This window comes from Rattus norvegicus, chromosome 17 (assembly GCF_021556685.1).
Source record: "Rattus norvegicus strain SHRSP/BbbUtx chromosome 17, alternate assembly SHRSP_T2T, whole genome shotgun sequence".
Classification (NCBI taxonomy): domain Eukaryota; kingdom Metazoa; phylum Chordata; class Mammalia; order Rodentia; family Muridae; genus Rattus; species Rattus norvegicus.
Genome location: NC_141550.1, coordinates 10,064,213 through 10,077,644, shown reverse-complemented (window position 1 = coordinate 10,077,644; position 13,432 = coordinate 10,064,213). Strand labels below are relative to the sequence as shown.

The window sequence follows — 13,432 nt, the reverse complement described above, 5'->3', positions numbered from 1 at the left end:
TGCTGAAAGGGCTCCCAATTCCACAGGCAAGCAGCAGGGAAAGCAAGAGATTATGAGCTTTGAGAAAACACCGGAACAAGTCGTTTGGGGAAACTAAAGAAAGTACAGTACATAGAGGCTAGCAAGAGAGCTCACTGGGTAAAAGCGTGACATCCTGAGTTTGGTTCCCAGAACCTATGTCACACAGCTCCTGGGGTTGTGGTGACTCAGCACTCCTGTAGTGAGCACAGTGAGTTGAGAATGGAGACAAGGAATCCTCCAGGAGCTTGAAGGTTAGGGATCCTGGAATAAACACGAAGGCACATGAACAAAGTGTGGGAGAGAAAGGACTCTCAGAAGTTATGCTCTAGCATTAAGTATCACATAGAAGACACAGCATGCGATATATAATTTAAAAGTATGCTATATGAGGACCAGCATGGTGTCCCACCAAGTAAAGAAACTTGGTGACAAGCCTGACAGCTGAGTATAAACCCTTGGACTCATGTGGCAGGAGAGAACTGACTTCCATGAGTTGTCCACACGTGTGTATTCATGTGCATGTTCACAAACATATGGACACACACCCATATCAACATGATAAATATTTAAACAAAAAGTTTTGGTTTGGTTTTTTGTTTGTTTGCTTTGAGACAAGATTTCTCTGGGTACCCTTGCTGTCCTGGAATTCACTCTGTAGACCAGGCTCACCTCAAACTCATGAATCCTCCTGCCTTTGCTTCATGAGTGCTTAGACTAAAGGTGTACATCACCACCATTCAGCACAAAAAATTGGTTTTGGGTTTTTGTTGTTGTTGTTGTTTTTTAAGTATAGTGCATAATGCTGGGAAGATGACTCAGCAGATAGGAGTACTTACTGTGCAAGCACAGAGACCTGAGTTCAAATCCCCAGCATCCATGTAAAAAGATGGGTGCAGGACAGGACGCCTGCTGTTCTCTGTCCTACACACAAACCCACCATGCACACATATACAAAACAACAGAATAAGGGCAGTACATGCACATGCCTAAAGTGGGTTTTACTAGAAAAGGGGCAACAGTTCTATGTAAATGTAACTTTTATTCTCCTGTTGAAATTGTCTCCGAGGCCTACTGCTCCCAGTTACTTACTAACCTAGGCCTTGTCCTGGAAGCTTCTAGCCTCTGTACAATCTTATCAAGACCTAGAATGTTTTCAGGATGAGACTTACTGCTGAATAAGCTCACCCTTTCTAGTTCTGTCTGAGCTCTGGCTGGCTGGTTGAGCTCAGCTGTTCTGGCTCCAACTCTCCAAGCTGACTGAGTCAGTCTGGCTCCTCTGTGCTGCCCCTGCATTGCTCTGCTTGGCCTCAGACTAACTTTTTCAATCTGTTCTAATCTTCTGGCTCCTTCCCATTCTCTGAATCACTCTGTCTTCACGGTTGTCTAGCTTGTTATTTCTCTGTGACTCTCCTGGTAAAACTGCCTTCTCCCTCCCCTCCCCTCCCCTCCCCTCCCCTCCCCTCCCCTCCCCTCCCCTCCCCTCCTCTCTCCTCCCCTCCTCTCCCCTCCCCTCCCCTCCTCTCCTCGTTTTTTCTGTGGTGCTCTCCTGAGTAGCCTCTTCTTTCTGTCTGTCCTTGTGAGAGCTAGGCATAGCCTATTCTGCCAAGTCTCTGATTAGTCACTTTGCTTCCGAGCATGGGTGCTTCCTTATACAAATTGAAGTTACATTCACTGTTCTGGATTAAGGGCGTGTCTACATTCTGGCCAGAGGGATTAAAGGTGAGTGCTACAGGCTGAGCCACACCATGACTAGAAACTGTTCAGTAAATAAAAATCTCAAGGTTTATAGTATTAAAGCTTTGTAGTAGAAAAACACAGAACTGTTCTAAGAAAGTGTTTTTGTTTTAGTCCCAGTCATGGGTGTCTGGGGCTGCTTCAGACTGTACACAGTAGTTGACTGTGATTTGTCTCCTGCTCGAGCAGAGGTGTTCTTTTGCAAGCTGCAGATAGTTTTTGTGACTGTGTGACGTTTGGAATTCTGGGAACTTTTCAGAGGGTCTATAAATGCTAGGCCCTGAGGCAGGGTGGGTGATTGTCAGTCACTCGTGAGGTTGTTTGCTGTTTGTTAGAAGGCAAAGGAGTTTGTTACTGCTCAAAGAAGAAACAAAGGGAAGGATATCCACTGCCATCCTCCCTTCCTTCTTTCTCTCTCTGCAGACACGCTCCCTCTGCAGGCATGTTCCCAGGGACCTGGTTCATCTGCCTAGGCTGCATCTCCAAAGGTTTCAAAGCTTCTACAATAACAGCAGCTAAGGACCACTCCTTCAGTCATGAACCTGTGGAGGAAATACATTCAAACTAGAACACTATTTAAAATGGCTAGGATAGAAATTTAACATAGTATGTATAAGACATAAGTCTGATCACTGCTGGTGAGATTGTAAATAGTACCACCCACTCCAGGAAACAGTTGATAGTTTTTATTGCCGTGACTCTGAAGACCTGCTGTCTCCCAGAAATCTCTCTCTGATACGGATAAACGTGCTGACTCATGGCAGCCCACACTTTCCTGTCATCTAAGAGACTGAAAAGCAACCCTGACTTCCTCCTCTTCTTCTTTCCACAGGGGCAAACTCTACCTGGACGAGTTCTCTTTCTACGGTACGTGGTGCAGACCCTGGAGGATGACTTCCAGCAGATCCTGAGGAGACAGCGGCAGCACCTACAGCAATCCATTGCAAACACGGTTCTGTCATGTGACAAACAGCCCCACAACGTCAGGTAATCCCATAGTACAAGTGGGGTAACTCAGCCCAGGCTATACTTTGAAACCTTGAAGAAAAGAAGAGGAGGAGGAAGAGGAAGAGGAGGGGCAAAGGACTGTTTGCTGTAGGTTTTCAGTCCTGCGCTGTGCTCAGCATCTTGTAGGCCATTTTAAAGTGAAAATGATCCTTAAGTTTTAGAAAATATGTTTGGCAAGGGATCACCCTACATGTTTGTTTCTATTTAAAATCAGCAAATAACATTCTAGTTTTTAAAAGCCTAGACCCACACGTCTCTTATCTTTTCTAATTGTCCTCCAGTTTTGTCTATAACACTTGTTTTCCACGTCAGTTGCCTTCGACAGGGGTGGGGTTTGGTTGTTTGGGTCTCTGATTTCTTTCTATGTGTTTGGGTTTTGAGACATGGTCTCTCTATATACCCCTGGCTGTCCTGGAACTCCCTGGGTAGACCAGGCTGGCCTCAAACTCACAAGATCCACCCGCCTCTGCCTCCTGAGTGCTGGGATCAAAGGTGTGCGCCACCACATCCAGGTCAGTTCTTGACAATTGTATTTTCTCTAGGGTGAACTGGCTTTAGGAAAGGAGAGTCTGTATGTATTCAATGCCACTTTTTAAAATCTTGGTTACTTAGCAGTTAGTAATCATCAGAATAAATATTAGCCTAATGAGTTGTTTTGCCTTCCCAAGGCCTACATAGAGGACAACTGCAGTGCATGTCCACTGAGCCCAGCTCTTACCTTTAATGGATGAGGCTTGGGGACAGTGTGTGAAGACCGACCTGGCCAGCGAGTCCCGCTGCCCACTAGTTAGGGAGTGCCGCTGGTCAGATTCAGTCCTCTGCCTCCCTGGGGTGCTTCCCGTAACTATAATTTATAGGAGCTAGTTCTGAGTACCTGGTATTTGGATTAGTGAAGAACTTGATGGTGTTTCCAGAGGCAGGTGGACCTGGGGGTTCTGCCCTAATGAATGTGTTAATCCCTCGATGGATTCACAACACACATGTGGAGGTGTTGTCCTAGTTGGACAGGGCAGGTCGGGGCTAAACCTGGCGCCGTAGTGCATACCAGCCACTTTACATCCCTGCTTCTGTGTTGTTTTCAGTCCACCAAGAAGTGAAAAAACAGCCTCTGCATATGCTGCCGGATGTTGTGCCTGACTGCACAGGTCCCGGCAGCCTCCGACCACTCCCACTCAAACTTAGAGCTGAGATAAATCTTTCCTCCTCGAGGTATTTTGTCCGGTGTTTGCCACAGCAAGGATAAAATATTACGAAGGTATGACTTACAGGACAGTATTGAGGTTCAGCCTCCTAGAAGAATGGCTGACAGACTGGCATGCCCAAGGTCCTAGGCTCAGTCCCCAGTACCACAGGGGAGAAAGAAGAAAAACATTCACATTTCAGTTGGCTTTTACAGTACAGTACCCGCCGTATAGTGTAGAGGAAGGAATCCCCCGGTCTGCAAGCACAGGGAACCAGAGTGCAGCTCTGCATGTTGTTGCACAGCAGCGGTGCACACCTTTCCTTCTGGTCTCTTCTGTATTCCAGAGATGTTATCAAGTGGCTGGTCAAAGCAGTGACTGAAAATGCATTAACTCCACCCCAGGACGAGACGCAGACCTCTCCAGGACCAGGAGTCTTGAAAACGAGCAGTGACCATCTGTCACCCCAGCCTAACCTGGCCAGGAACACCAATCAACTGTAAGGAGCAGGAAAGGGTTGTCTCCAGGGCTTTGGGGGTTTGGTGTCTAACAAATAGGACTGGTCCTAAGAACGGCTTGCTCCAAATTACCAACTCTTGTAACATAGACTTTTTCTCGGGGGGCGGTAGGGGACTTATCTAGGCTAGGAATATAATTATGTAGAATTCTTGGTGGCATTCACTAGGACCTAGATGCCATCTGCAGAAAAGAAGGGCAGGTGCTTACAGGTTCTCGCTGCTAAACTTAGTCCTTTGTGGATACTAACCAAATTCCTGAGCCTGCTTTGCCGCACACTGCTTCCTCTGATGACACCCACCCCACATAGCCATTCTGACCTCCACTGATGAGCCGTCCTGCTCCTGGAGACTTGGAACTCTCTCTCATCCATCTCCTACCTCATAGCTGCCAAGACCTCTAGCTCACCTGCCTGTTGTTTTCCTTTAAATACTAATGAAACTGCCCTATTTAAAACAACAAAGGACTTGGTCAGTCTGGACAGAGCCAGTATAGCAGCTTAGAGCCATCCGTCTCCTTGCAGAATGAGAAGCTGGCCTGTTCTCTTCTACTGACTGGTCACCGTCTGCACTTTCTCTGACAACCATGCTCTTCCACCATATTATATGAGTTTAAGTGAGTTCTGTCAGGCCGAGTTCACCGTCTGAGGTGCTGCTTAGCCTCCTATGCTGTGTCTGCCTCTCCCATATTTGTGTCCAATGGGAGAGGTGAGGGTCCACCCCTGGAAAGTCTGAGGCTGGTCTTAGTGAGAACTGCTGTGTCAGAAAGAAAGCACTAATAGAAAATTTACATGATGAAGCTGGAGAGATGGTTCAGCAGTTAGAGCACCGACTGCTCTTCCAGAGGGACCTGTTTCAGTTCCCAGCACTCGCACAGCCACTCACAACCATCTGTAACTCCCGTTGCAGGAGATCTAGGGCCTTCTGTTGCTCTGTGACAGCAACAGGCATGCACATGGTTCATAGAAGTAATTAATACATAAAAATAATTAAGTAATTAGAATTATTAAAAATTAAATAACAGGGGTTGGGGATTTAGCTCAGTGGTAGAGTGCTTACCTAGCAAGCGCAAGGCCCTGGGTTCGGTCCCCGGCTCCGAAAAAAAGAAAAAAAATTAAATAACAAATGTGTGTCTTCTATAACAAAGAAAATGAAATAATATTAGTCATAGAGAGGTTCGGCGTAGATGTCTTTACAGGATTTTCTAGGCCCTTAGGAGTGTATTGCTCTGCTTTACTTTAAAGCATCTTGCTTATGTAGCTCACCCTCAAATTCTACAAGTTTCACGTATGAGCTGGCAGAAGGCTTCAGAAAGATGGACTGCTGAGTGTAAGCCAGCAAAGGGCTGGCTTGCTCTCTGTGGCCTGTGTGTTGGGAGGACCTTCTAATAGGCTCTGTTCTACTGCTGGTGGTGGTGGTGTTTTTTTGTTTTGTTTTGGTTTGGTTTGGTTTGGTTTTTTTGTTTTGAGGCAAAATCTCAACAGTAACTCTAACTGACCTGAAACTCACTACGTAGATCAGGCTGGCCTGCCTGCCTCTGCCTTCTGAATTGAAGGTGTGCGCCTCCACACGCAGTGCTCTCTGTTGGTGTGCTCTGCAGAGGCCCTTCTCCAGCTTTAGCAAGCCTCTCTCCATGTCTTCCCACTCACTTGTCTCTGTTTTCTGCACCCAGGATTGTGTGTCAGCTTCAGAGGATGCTGTCCATCGCCGTAGAGGTAGACAGGACTCCAACCTGCAGCTCCAATAAAATAGCGGAGATGATGTTTGGGTTTGTGCTGGACATCCCCGAGAGGAGCCAGAGGTGAGCAGAGTTGATTCACTTGTTTTGGCTTTGGTTAGCTTCTCCATTAAAACAAGAACTAAGCCGGGTGCTGATGCAAGCTCTTCATTGCAGCCCTGAGGAGGCAGAGGCAGGCAGATCTCTGTGAGTTTAAAACCAGCCTGGTCTACAGAGTGAGTTCCAGGACCACAAGGACAACACAAAGAAACCCTGTCTCAGGCTGGAGAGATGGCTCAGTGATGAAGAGCACTGTATGCCCTTCCAGAGGTCCTGAGTTCAAATCCCAGCACCCACACGGTGGCTCACAACTGTCTGTAACTAGATCCGATGCCATCTTCCAAGTGTGTGAGTGACAGGATGCTCGTATACATTAAATAATAAAACTTGAAAAAGAAAAGAAAGGAACCCTGTCTCAAAGAATTAAGAGAACTAAAAAAAAGTCATTAATTTTTAAATTACTTTTTATCTGTGCCTACTAGAAACAGAATTTCAAGAGAAAAATGCCAAGTGCTAGACCAGCATCCAGTGCCCTGAGGAAAGGAAGCAAAGGGAGTGTGGAGTTGGTGATGGGAGCCAAAAGAAGCTTATTTTTGGCAATTTAACTTTCTTTAACTCTGCTATTCTGGGGCCAAAAGCTGCTGGCTTCTGGCAATTTAACTCCTGCTGATAGCAGCTGGGGATAAAAAAAAAAGCTTAGTTACTTGGGCTCTTTTCTCCCTCAAGTGCCCCTTGATAGCCAGGCAAGGGGATCAGAGTTCCTTACCACTTCGTGAGCCAGAGAGAAAGAAACGAAGTCGTGTGCACACACACATATGCACACACACACACACACATACACTCACACACACACTCTCACATACACACCATACACACACACACTCTCTCACACACACCATACACACACACTCACACACACACATACACACTCACTTACACACACACTCACACACACTTTCACACACACACCATACACACACACACACACTCTCTCACACACACACCACACACACACACAGTGGCCCAGCCTAACCACCAGTTTCATCAATTTCACAAGTGCACATGCATACTTACATATATATACATATAACTACATAAGTATGCATGTATATACATATAGACAGACAGACATGTAGACATTTGGTGGATGGAGCACAGCCCCAAAAGCCACACTTTATTTCTTCTCTCAGCCTTTTTATACCTCCCTAGATAAAAGTTCTTTATGAAATCACCTCATGGATAAGATGTTACACAAAGGGGAAGTTACAGAAGGATGTCCACAGTAAGTTTATAGCATGGGTCATTCTATCAGCTCATTATAGGTTCACAGCAACACTTTCACCTGGCCTTGCTTTACCACAGTGCATATCTGTGGCATCATCCTTGGACCTGACCTAGAATGAATCTTTTCCTTGATCACAAATTTGTCCTAAGCTTGTTTCTCTTCTTAGTGTAATTTATGAAAGAAAGCTCATTGTATTTTTATAACACAGGCTTTATTTACTCTTCTATAAGGAGTGGGCACATTCTATTCTTGTTTCTAACTTTATATCTTTCTGGCAAATCAACTACAACTATCTCCTAAAGCTTTCCTCCTAAAATTATTTGAATCAAATTAGGAATTCTACAAAATCATTAATTCATCCAAACAGCATTAATTCATAAAAGTTCATCTTTATGTTGATTTGTAGGAAACTTGCCCAATAGAGTGGGCTGATGCCCAGGGATCATTAGGCAACTTAAGAGTGGCGGAAAGGCAGCGAGAATCAATCCTGAGATGAAGTCTCTGGGCTGTACCTCTCCAGAGTGCACCATTGCAGCCATGGGAGCAGTGGGCCGTCTCAGGAAGTTTATTTGCCTGCCATAGCCTTTCCTAGATGGCTTCTGTCAGAAAAAACACAAACTGTAATTAAAAAGGGAAAAAGAGGGTAGGGGGACTACTGAGGTCTTTGTTGAGTTGAAAGGAGGAGGTTCCCAGGTAATTGATGTGTCTTCAGGCATAATTGCTTGGGAAGAAGCAGGACACCATCAGATCCAAACTCCCTACCATGTCAACTTGATTAACAAGTCATTCTTCAAGTTTAGACTTAGAGTAGACCAAAACAATATAAATAAAAACTAAGATTCTCTCAGAAGTGGTAAATTGGCCACCCACCCAAATTATACTAGAAGATATGTAAAGTGACCTTTACTTTTGCTCCTTATTAACTCAGGTATAATTTGCAGTTTTACATTTTCACAGTTACTTTACACAGGTCTCATGTAGTACTCATGAGAAGTTCTCATCATCCCCCAGGCGTGCGCTGGTGGAGTATAAACCCTTACAGGCTTGGCGTGACAGCTCTGGGTAACGCTGCTGCTGCTAACCCTGACACTCTGAGCTCACTTACGGGGACCCACATGGTGGGGGGAAAGAACTGATGCCCACACTGCCCTGTGACTTCTACCCACATGCCTGGACATGAACAGCCATACACACAGGCATTATTAATAATAAATATGTAAAGAAAACGTCAAGATGGAAGACAGTTTCCTCATTGGTTAAAAAATGAAATCTTGAGGTTGGGGATTTAGTTCAGTGGTAGACCGCTTGCCTAGCAAGCGAAAGGCCCTGGGTTCGGTCCCCAGCTCCGGAAAAAAAAAAAAATGAAATCTTGCAAACTTACTAAAGTTCAGCTATTCTAACAAGACTTTTTATCTTTTTTTTTTTTTTTTTTTTTTTTTTTGGAGCTGGGGACTGAACCCAGGGCCTTTCGCTTGCTAGGCAAGCGCTCTACCACTGAGCTAAATCCCCAACCCTGACATCCTCCTTTCTAACCTATATGATTCTTGTCTGTTTCTCTTGCCTCGCTACACCAGAACTTCGAGTGGAATGTTAGAGAGACGATGTGAGCAGATCTCCTCACCTGTTCATCCTAGGGGAACCATTCAGTTCTGAGCATTGCATGTGAGGGGACCTGTAGATGCTAGTAGGGAGCGTGTCAGACGGGAAGAGGTCTACTTCTACATGACTGGTATTTTTCTAAAGGATAAATAAATACTGAGGACTTCAACAACTGTTGACATAGTTATAATTTTTTCTCCTTATTCTCTGGATATGGGGAATTATGTTAATTTCTTTTTCTCTATTGTTTGCTTTTTCCAAGACGGAGTCTATGTTACCTTGACTGTCCTGAAACTTACTCTGTAGACCAGGCTGGCCCCAAACTCAGAAATCTTCCAGCCTCTGCCTCCTGAGCAGGGATTAGAAAGTGCACACTACCATACCTGGCTCGCTACATTGTTTTATTTATCATGATTTCTTTTTAATTTCACCTTCACTTGTCAAGGGTTTTTGCTGAATATACTTCCTAGTTGCTAAGTACTAAATGTATTTTAAAGACGTTCCATTCTCCCCCAGTGTAGTATCTGTGACAAGAAGCATTAGAAATTTCAGGTCTGGGGCTGGGGATTTAGCTCAGTGGTAGAGCGCTTACCTAGGAAGCGCAAGGCCCTGGGTTTGGTCCCCAGCTCCGAAAAAAAGAACAAAAAAAAAAAAAAAGAAATTTCAGGTCAAGGGTGCATCCCAGGGCCCTTGATCAGGGCTCATGATCCTCCTGCCTAGCACGAAAATTACGGGTAGGCACCAGGATACCTGGCTTTGTCTTTTTCAAATGTCAAAGATCGTTCCGTTATTCTGTAAGTTACTGGTTTATTAACAAATCCATTTCCATCCACAAGCATTGTGGAACACTCACGAAAGCTGTGCTATAGCTCTTTAAATGTGCTTCTGCTTAACTCCCTCTTCTCCACACAGGGAGATGTTCTTTACTACCATGGAAAGCCACCTTCTGCGATGCAAAGTCTTAGAGATCATATTCCTCCACAGCTGTGAGACACCCACCCGTCTCCCCTTGTCTCTGGCCCAGGCCCTCTATTTTCTGAACAACTCCACATCCCTGCTCAAGTGTCAGGTACTTCCTTCCTGCTTCCGGTCCTTTCTCCTGATCCTGCTGTCTGGGCCTCGTGTGAGAGGTTTGGAAACTGTACTCTAATGGGAACCATTGATTATCCGCTGCTTTTACTGTCTCTGCAGTCAGATAAAAGCCAGTGGCAGACGTGGGATGAGCTGGTTGAACATCTGCAGTTCCTGTTGTCCAGTTATCAACATGTGCTGAGAGGTAAGGAGCTCTTAGGCAGTGGCCATTATCGGAAAAGAGCGCTTCTCAGATAATTCTCAGTTGTTCATGTAGGTAAAGCACCATTCTAGGCAGGTGTGGTGACACTTGCCTATAATCCCAGCACCCAGGAAGCCGAGGCAGGAGGATGAAGAGTTGAAGCTTATTTAATAATAGTGTGTCTTTAAAAAAAAAATAATATGAGCTGGAAAGATGGCTGGCTGTCTTTTACTGCTGTGAGCAGACACCCTGACCAAGGCAACTCTTCTAAGGACATTTAACTGGGGCTGGCTTACAGGTCAGAGGTTCAGTTCATCATCATCAAGGCAAGAATATAGCAGCATCCAGGCAGGCCTGGTGCAGGAGGAGCTGAGAGTTCTACATCTTCATCTGAAGGCTGCTAGCAGAATACTGGCTTCCAGGAATCTAGGGTGAGGGTCTTAAAGCCCATACCCACAGTGACACACCCACTCCAACCAGGCCACACCTTCTAAAAGTGCCACTCCCTGGGCTTAGCATATACAAACCATCGCAATGGCTTAGTAATTAAGAGCACATCCTGCTTGTATAGAGAACCAAGGTTCAAGGCCCAGCACCCACATGGTAACTCCAGTTCCAGGGGACCCAGTGCCCTCTTATGTCCTCAATGGGCACAGGATATAATGTAATTACGCAGAAATCAAGCTAAAGCACCCACACATAAAATAAGTACTTTTAAAATAATAACAAAATAAAACTTTTAAAGTGTTGTTCCTTGATTACGACTACAGGGAACATAGCTGGAGTCACTATGATGATATGAACTTTCCTACCTTGTCACAGCTACACTTGACCACTACAGTGGTCCTCCTGGGTATTAGATTGTATAGATAAGCTTAGCTCCTATCATGAGAGCCCTGGGGGCTAGAGAGATGGCTTAACGACACTGACTTTGTTCCAGAGGTCCTGAGTTCAGTTCCCAGCAACCACATGGTGGCTCACAACCATCTGAAATGAATCTGTTGCCCTTTCTGGTGTGTCTGAAGACAGCTACAGTGTCAGTTGCTCATGGCTACATTATAATAGCTCTCAGTAGAGAACAGAACATATCTACAGCAAGTTGAACCCACATCCTGCAAAAGATGTGAGGGACCTGAGGTGCCTGGGGTTGCAGCTCAGGGGTAAAGCATTTGCTTTGAATCCTTCAGTCCCTGGGTTCAGTTCCAGTATTCCTGACGAGGGGGACCTTAAAGCTTATGAAAGTGCTCTTCAAAGTTGCTGGGAGAGTTAGACCAGGCAGCCTGCAGGAGGCATGAGGTGCAGTGGACATGATTTGGACCAGGCCAAATCACTCACTGACTTGCTGCAGTGAGAACTGTCTTTTAGGTAGGAATCACTGAGGCAAAGCTGAAGAGCTGAATAATCCTCAGGGGACTGGGACTGCAGCTCTCCAAGCCCCAATAACACCCTGGGCTCAGCTGCTGCACAGCAGAGCCAACACTCAGGTGGTGACAGGAGAACTAGAGACTCAAGGTCACCCTGGGCTGCCTAGCAAGTTAAGACCAGCCTGGTATATTCGAGACCTGGTCACTAAAAATGTTCAAATGAAAATTACTAAGCACATAGGTTTTTTTTTTTTGTTTTTTTTTCCGGAGCTGGGGACCGAACCCAGGGCCTTGCGCTTCCTAGGCAAGCGCTCTACCACTGAGCTAAATCCCCAACCCCCAGCACATAGGTTTTTACTGTTGTTTTGTTTTCCTTTTTTCAGATTGGACTTTGTTTTCTATTTCAAGATAGTCTGGAACTTACTAAGTAGCCCAGACTGACCGGAACTCAGACTCCCCTGCCTCGAGTTCCCGGGGCTGGGTTTACAGCATACACTACCCAGACTGACAAAAAATAGGAACCTCACTTGAGAAATGGGGCGTTTCCCCTGAACATGGTAGACTGAGGATACACAGCCTCACATGGTGTGAAGCCTCACAAGCCAGAGCTTATGGCCTTGCTCCAATCTCAAGGAAGTACCCCAAAGTCCAGACTGACAGCTGGGTTTCTATTGTTGATAAACTCCATGACCAATAGCAGCTTGGGAGGAAAGGGTCTGCTGCTTATACTTCCTGAGCTAGCTTGCTCACTTGTCCCCCCTCTCTCCATCCCCCCCCCACACACACACACATCCCCCGGACATCCCCACCCCCTCCCCCGGACAGCTTCAGCTTGCTTTCTCACACCAGGCTGCTCAGGGATGACATCGCCCATCACCTCAGACTTACCTATAAACCAGTTAGAGAAGCATTTTCTCAACTGAGAGTCCCTCCTCCCAAATGACTCTAGCTTATGTCAGGTTGACATTAAACTTGCCAGCCCATTTGTAAATGAGTGAGCTGTACTTTTTAAAAATACTGTTCCTGATTAAAGAGAAGCTAAAGCCAAATGTGACTCTTCTAAGTCAGAAAAAGCTGGTGTAGGGGAGTTGACGATAATTGATAAAACATTTGCCTAACACACGCAAAGCCATGGGTCCCAGTTCCAAGAGGACAAAACTGAAGGGCAGTTGAATCTGGAGTGTGTGATAGATACCGTGTTGATATTCTTTATTTATTCAGTAATCATACCAGGTTACAATAGTAGATGTCCTCGGTCTTAGGAAACCCATATTGCAATATTAGACATGGTATCTATAGGTTATCCTCACGTGGAAACAAGGACATTTTACTCACCCGTGAGGTCACTTGGAGGCTGACTTTAGCTCAGTGATGATACATAGCAGGTAAGAGACCTCAGAGACCTGTGTATGTGTAGGCCTGGACCAGGACCACTGGGCAGGACTTACATTAGCGCTGAATTAAAGTCTCTCCTCCTACTCGTGTGTGGTGGGTGTGGGTGTGTGTGTGTGTGTGTGCGCGCTTCAAGGTTCACTTCTCTACAATGCTGGTGATATGTAACTTAGAAGAATGAAGGAAGGAGTAAATTATTCCATCACTTCAGTTTTCTTCTGCCTGGCTGGGGCAAACTGTGGGGTCTTCTTGGTTTGAAACTCTTACAACTAAAACCCCAGAG

At 45.6% G+C, this 13,432-nt stretch overlaps 1 protein-coding gene across 1 annotated transcript in view; it reads left to right on the top strand.

Moving 5' to 3' along the window:
* Positions 1 to 13,432, top strand: part of Simc1 (SUMO-interacting motifs containing 1) — a 45,009-nt gene that overhangs the window by 30,024 nt on the left and 1,553 nt on the right. Inside the window, 5 exon segments of the mRNA NM_001400839.1 lie at positions 2,588 to 2,742; positions 4,291 to 4,443; positions 6,132 to 6,260; positions 10,033 to 10,189; positions 10,312 to 10,396. Of these exon segments, the coding sequence (NP_001387768.1) occupies positions 2,588 to 2,742; positions 4,291 to 4,443; positions 6,132 to 6,260; positions 10,033 to 10,189; positions 10,312 to 10,396 (679 nt within the window).